Source organism: Vicia villosa, linkage group LG6 (genome assembly GCF_029867415.1).
Source record: "Vicia villosa cultivar HV-30 ecotype Madison, WI linkage group LG6, Vvil1.0, whole genome shotgun sequence".
In the NCBI taxonomy this organism is placed as follows: domain Eukaryota; kingdom Viridiplantae; phylum Streptophyta; class Magnoliopsida; order Fabales; family Fabaceae; genus Vicia; species Vicia villosa.
In genome coordinates this window covers 12,344,122-12,350,901 of record NC_081185.1, presented here as the reverse complement: position 1 = coordinate 12,350,901, position 6,780 = coordinate 12,344,122, and the positions used below count along the sequence as shown (strand labels likewise).

Below are 6,780 nucleotides of genomic sequence, written 5' to 3'. Positions count from 1 at the left end.
AATAATTTCATTGTCAACTAAATTTAATTTCAATAAAAAAAATTGTTTCAATGTTAGGATCTCCCTCTTCAATATCAAAATTATCGGTAACAAAATCATTGAGATCTGAAACAATTTTTTTTTTCTTATTTTATTTTTTATTAAAATAGTCAAAAGACGTTGTTTTAATTTTTTAAAATTAAAAAAAATTAAGAAATGCATTTAAACCACCGTTAACAAAAACCGTTGGTTTTCTCGATTTTAGTGGTTTACACCGGTTTTGACTGGTTCACACCGATTCAATGACATTCTCAATCCAGCTATTGAACCAGACCGGTTATCTGACCGGTTCGACCGCTTCCTGGTTCGACCGGCTGGTCCGTCTGATTTTTAAAACACTGATAAAAGGGGTTCACCCATCATTATTCGTCTTTTGTGTATCCTTTTCTCATCTTCCGTAAAAAATTTTAAAGTCACACAAGTGCACCGTACACTTTCTTGTTTTTAATAAGTACAAGTCATATTCTTTTACTTGCAGACATATACCTTTTTCTATTCTTTCCCTTTTTTTCCTCATAACGGCGATTATTAGAGATTTAGATGAGAGTAGTAGGGTGATAGAGCCCTCGAATATTAGATACTTGTTTGAAATGTATTTGTACTGTGCCAGAAATACCTAGAAGGAAGACGTACCTAGGGGTGATCAAAACCAAACCAACCCAACAGAAAACCACAAACCAAACCAAACCAAATCGAAACCGCAAAAAACCGCATTTGGTTCGGATTAGTTTGGGTCAGTTTTTTACAAAACCGCACGGTTCGGTTCGGTTTGCGGTTTGTATTTTGTAAACCGAACCAAGCCGAATCAAACCGCACTATGTTACAACCTAAATTTTACTAACTCACATCAAACTCAAACTTAAACTTATTATACATTAGCATTATGATTACGAACAATTTTCTCATCCTTACACATATAATTTCAGTCCCGATCTTCTAAAATCTCTAATAACATTATCGCACCTTCTTTGCTACATACATCTTCCCTCTTCTTCTATCATCTCTACTCTCTTATATTCTTTCTTTTTCACCTTCTCATTTTTATGTAAATGTTCCGTATTTCTCGTTTTTATCGCATATCTTCTTCTCTAATCTCTCAACACTTTTTTTCTTTTTCACTTTCACTAATTTTTCGTCTCTTCTATTTTTTTTTCCGTTATAATAATTTTTATATTGTTTTATGCTATTATTTTATGTTTAATATTCCACTTTTTGTCTAATTTAATTTTTATATATTAAATGGAAAATTGTTGTCAAAATATGACGAGTTTTGTTATTATTTGATAGTGTATGAATGTATAAATACAAAATTATGTTATCATCTATATGTGTATGTATGGCTCAATAAAATATTTGTAAAAAACCGAACCGAACCAAACGAACCAAACCAAACCGCATTAATTTGGTTTGGTTTGGTTCGGATTTTTTTTAAAAGCCAACCGAACCAAACCGAACCGCACTATTTTTTCTCTTGCGGTTCGGATGATTTTTTTCGTCAAAACCGCCCAAACTGCACCGCGAGCACCCTAGACGTACCATTAATAATTGTATCTAAGATAAAACAACAATTGAGAAACTTTAAAATTACAAACTATTAATATTTTTATATTTATAAGTGTTATGAAAAATAATGTAAAGAAAAAATATGAATACAATCACAACACCAGAATTTAACTTGGAAATTCCAAAATCAGATAAAAAAACACCACAATCGTTGCACAGGACAACCAGAGAATAACATTATATGAAAATTGTTACTTATAGACTATCATTAACCACCCCAAGGCCCCAACACACCCACACTCTCCAAAGCAAAGATTGAACTACTCCTCACAACACTAACACAAAAGTATAAGAAAATATAAAAATTCAAATACAAGTTTAAAGTGATTTTGAATATTGCATTTTGTAATGATGAATTTGAATCCTTTACATAGCCTTTGAATCTCTTTCCTTTACAAAACTAAGCGATGCGTGCCTTTTCAATATGTATATTCTTAACCAATCCAAAAAATCTCCACCTTGATTAAAAATAATACATCAGATTTCATTGTCTTCACCAACAATCATACTCCACCATAAAGAGTATAATCACTTGAAGCAACACCACTCTAATAATTTTCACATTGTCTTCACCGATAATCATAGTATAAATAAAAAATCATACCCCTGTAGCGGGAAAAATTGAGATCAAAGTCATGGATTGACTTGACTCATTATTTTAGTGAAAGTCGTCACCGCGCTTTATTGTTTCCAAAGGAAATGAGAAAAGAGTGAAATAAACCCAAAGAAGTTTTTAAAACAAAAACAACAAAAAGTAGAGATTCTAGGTATGAGTGTTGATTATATAAAGGGATGGTATTAGTACCCCCTACATCTGTGGTACTCCACAAGAACCTTTTTGAAAATCTATGTTGTTAAAATAAATTGTGGGCAAAAGAGAGAGTTTGTTTGTTTTAAAATTATGCTCCGCAAGATGTAACATCTTGTGCCTACATACCTCCTGAGTATAATGGAGAATTCAAAGTAACTGTAGTTCCACTTAAAAGGGAAACAAAAGATTTTTATAACTGAATAAACACTTTGTCATTATGGGGGAAAATACTCAGCCAATTATCTTGAACATGAGAACAAATGGACCCTTTGCTTCATAAATGAAAGAAGGGCTCCAACTTAGATAACTCAACAAGTATGTCACTAACTCTTTCAAGTGGAAAAGAATCTTTTGTATCAATCAATATCAAGATTTTGGGGAACTACATCTCCACCATAACATTACTCATGAACTTTTAAAAGAAGAGCCACAAAGGGAAAAAGATGTTTATTGAGAAAGTTTTAAAAGAAGTTTGCAAACATAAAGGTCTTGAAAATTAAAGAAGATGGGAGAAGATGAAGGGACTATCCTAAAGCATAAAGTAAAAGCTAAAGATAAGAATAATCTAACCAAACGAGAAGCCAACACTTGACATTAAAGAGTCAATGTAGATTTTTCATCCTTTGGACTTAAACCAACGGCAAAATACTCTTTTTGGTCCCTTATGTTAACCTCAGGGTTCATTTTGGTCCCTTAACTTCAAAAAGTGTCATATTGATCCCTTAACTCTTTAAAATCACTACTACAATTTTAATTTTTAATAGCACTAATATAATAGCGCTTTTAATTAAAGAACTATAAAAAATCTCAAACTGAAACATATAATAGCGCTTTGGATATAAATGCTATTATTGGTTATTAACAAAGAATAAAAGAAAAATAACGTAGAAATTTAATAGCACTTTTATGTAAAGTGCTAATAAAGGGGTATCCCTATGATAGCGCTTTCTTATAAAGCGCTATTATAAAGGTTTCCATATAAGTAGAAAAAAAGTGCGCAGTCGTAAGTTTGCGAGTTCGATCCAGGCTTGCAGTAATTTTCATTTTATTGTTACCAAAAATACTTCTAAATGATATTTTTTCCTATTAAATAATATATATTAAAAAATACGCACTATTTTTTTTTCCTGTGACTCAACCATCTAACTTTATCACCTTCACTTTATCAACTCATAATCTCACCCTCATCCTTGACGATCAATTTCATTCTTGTCCTCAAATCTAGGATTAGGAATTCAAATCAATCATCACTTGTCCCAACCTTCTATCCGAAATCTTTGACCTTCTCTGCCGGGACATAAAGAGATCAATGTTTCTCGACAAATCTACCTCCGCGATATCCGATACATATAAACTCAACTGCTTCCACACCACAACTATGAGTTTCGTTCGCCTTGACACTTTATCGGACCAGTAAGTCTTTCTACTGTCTTAAATCCCAATTGAAATTAGTATTTGAAATTCACAAGTTTTCTCTAATTAGGGTTTTTCAATAAATAGAAATTAAGCGTGAGGTTGACCCATGAGAAACTTTGGAGGATCTAATTCTCACTGTTGGACATGGATTACTCATCATCCTCTTTGTTCGCATTTCTCGACCTTCATTGTTATTTGTATTTCTCCTTATGGTTCTTCTTCTACTAATATCTTTTAATTTATTGATTTTCATTTGAGATCTGCTAGGTTTTCATACAATTCTCTTTTTTTTTTCTAGGTTTATAACACAATCCATCATGCTCATATACCTTTGTGGTAAGTGTTGAAGATAATTGGAATTTATAACACATTTTTAAACTTTAAACCCTATATCTCCCATTTTATTGATTGCTTTGAAGTTTGAGAAATCTAGATTCTGCCATCTAGGTTTTATGTTTCTGTTTTAAAAGTAAAGCAGATACCTTCTTTTAGTTTTGTTATGTACAAGCTATTGTTATATGTTTGGTAGTGTCCAATAGTTTCAAAACCAAAGAAAAAGGATCTTATGAGACTTGAGGAGCCGGTAAATTCTGCCCCTTCTATTCTCCTATGTTTATTAACTTTAGTTGTCAGCACATACTAATATATCATTTAACATTTTTTTAATTAAGTTGAAATTTAGTAAATATTTTCCAATTGTCTAAGTATACCCCATGTAGTTTCTATAGAGGATGCTCAACTTACCCCTGTTTTACATCTTGGAGCTGGAGCATGTGCTGGAATAATTGCTCTGTCTGGAGCTTATCCAATGGATATGGTCCAAGGCATGATAAAAGTACAAGTCCATTTTTCATTTTAGCAAATGATTGCTTCTGTTGTTGTGGATTATAATGGTAGTTGTAATATTAATTGAAGAAAGTATATATGGTCCCAGAGTTTGACAGAGAGTTTTTTGCCTTGTATTTGCAGTACCGAGGAATGTTCTATGCTTTTACTACTATACCTATTTTATTAAGAATATTTACATGCTTGGTCTTGTTGAGTTTTTCAATTTTTTTTTTAAATTGTTGGGTTAACAAGTGGGTTGATCCTTTTATCAATTTATTTAATTGTTTAAAATTGAACTTTAAATTTTAAAAATGGTCCTAGTAGGTAGGATTTTAGGAAGGGTGCATCCCTAGGTTCTCTGTTTGTACATAATTGATAGTGGTAGGATCTAATGGTATGTACTAGCTACATTTATTCAATTAGTCATGTTGTACCATTGAGCCAAAGTCAGCTAAGAGCAACATTTAGGTATTTATATGGATAATACCTCACATTATTAGAGGCAAGCTATATTTCATGATTCTCTATAGGGCTAAAAATGGAAAGCTAATGCATTCGTATGTTGTTTATATTTAGGATCACAATTCTAAAAACTTTCCAATACAATTCATAACAAATACTGATTATTGTTACCACTACGGTCTCCACTGCCAATTACCCTGTCTGATCCCCCATTAGCCACATCATGCTAATGAAACAAATGTCTCCATAGGTTTCTCAACCTTAGCCAACGCAGAGGGTCTATCACATGTTCATACCATCAGAAAATGCATTCTAGATTTGAAGTGGATGACTTTTTGTTGTTGTTGTTTATGACAAATAGGCGACTGATTCTAGCATGAACAAAAAGATGGTGCAGTTATGCTATAACATTGGTTTATCTATTTTGGGAAACTTTACCATAAAAGAAGTTATGCTCTATTGGTGCAGTTCTTGCTGAAACAAAACTTGGATCAGTTATGATTAATTGTTTAGGCCATTTGCAGTGTCTAGGCCATTTGCATCAAAGCCAACAAGAAAAAGACTATGCAAAAGTGGCCCTGCTACTGCACAAAAGAGACGTATGTATGTCCAAAAACTATTTAGATCAAAAAAATGTTTTTGTTTTATGTCCAACAAATTACTTTTATATTCATATATTTCATGGTTCCTCTACAGAAAAAGAGAGAAGCGGATAATCTTCAATCACATATTTTCCTAAACTTGTGTCTTCTATTGCATTTCAATGTTTTTCAATCACAGCTCTTGATGACGTCCTGGGCAACTACTAAGTCTTCCCTGCTCAACGACTCTATCACTCGTGTGTGATTTCCTACAAGGTAAAGGCAGCTTCAAAAGATCCAACAAAGGTTAATAGCAATGTAGGAATACAAGGTTTGTGATTATTTAGTTGATAGTGTCACTGGTTGTCAAACAAGCGAGAATGCCGATGTTTTATGACTAACATCAGAGGATCTCATTTTAGTTATAGGAATGATTAAAACTCATGATTATCCAAATATATGAAATAATGATGATGTTAACATCTTCCATAAAATAATTAAGGGTGTGTGGTATAATAACATGTTCTGTTTTTTTTCTGATTTGTTTTATCTGTAAATTCATGTTGATAAGCTTAGTCGGCAATTGTCATTGAAGGAATGGATGTCTTAAATTACACATGATAACATTTCAAATTTCCATCATTCATTAATATTAACTTTTTTTTTGTATAGTCTTTTATATATAATAACTAATAACTATTGTGCATTATGTGAATTTCAATGTTTAGATTAGTTCTATAGAGTAGTCCTCATCTCTAAATCGGTATAGAATAGAATAATATTTTACAAGTCTTATCCAACTTTGAGATTAAGTATTAATAAAAACAATACCCAAGTCTTCATCTCAATATATATACACATATATATATATATATATATATATATATATATATATATATATATATATATATATATATATATATATATATATATATATATATATATATATATATATATTAGTGTTTTTCTCTTAAGTGAAACTTATTTTTCTTCTTTTCTGTGTATTGGTTGAACTTTTAAATGTATAGAAATATCAATAGTTATTGATTTTGTGTTTGTCAAATAAATGCCATATATGAA

The 6,780-nt window shown here is 31.4% G+C and overlaps 1 protein-coding gene across 25 annotated transcripts; it reads left to right on the top strand.

The window, feature by feature from the left end:
* The first annotated feature begins 3,551 nt into the window (after positions 1-3,551).
* Positions 3,552-6,545, top strand: LOC131608910 (uncharacterized). Of its 25 annotated transcripts, none has more exons than XR_009285885.1 (5): positions 3,552-3,826; positions 3,914-4,026; positions 4,128-4,165; positions 5,644-5,718; positions 5,900-6,545. XR_009285885.1 is itself a non-coding variant. In XM_058880497.1 (5 exons), the coding sequence occupies exons 2-5, from the start codon at positions 3,974-3,976 to the stop codon at positions 5,963-5,965; spliced, it is 372 nt and encodes a 123-aa protein (XP_058736480.1). In that variant the 5' UTR covers positions 3,552-3,826; positions 3,914-3,973; the 3' UTR covers positions 5,966-6,545. The 25 variants fall into 25 exon arrangements, 12 of the variants coding, with proteins under 12 accessions (XP_058736480.1, XP_058736478.1, XP_058736479.1 ...); XR_009285882.1 differs by having other exon boundaries at positions 5,816-6,543; XR_009285880.1 differs by having other exon boundaries at positions 3,914-4,041; positions 5,816-6,543.
* The last annotated feature ends 235 nt before the right edge of the window (positions 6,546-6,780 follow it).

Coding starts and splice junctions, on each gene's coding strand:
- LOC131608910 (XM_058880494.1), top strand. CDS start 3,723: ATGTTTCTCGACAAATCTACCTCCGCGATATCCGATACATATAAACTC. Junction 3,827..4,127: donor CTTGACACTTTATCGGACCA/GTAAGTCTTTCT, acceptor TTTTTTTTCTAG/GTTTATAACACAATCCATCA. Junction 5,719..5,815: donor TGCTACTGCACAAAAGAGAC/GTATGTATGTCC, acceptor GTTCCTCTACAG/AAAAAGAGAGAAGCGGATAA.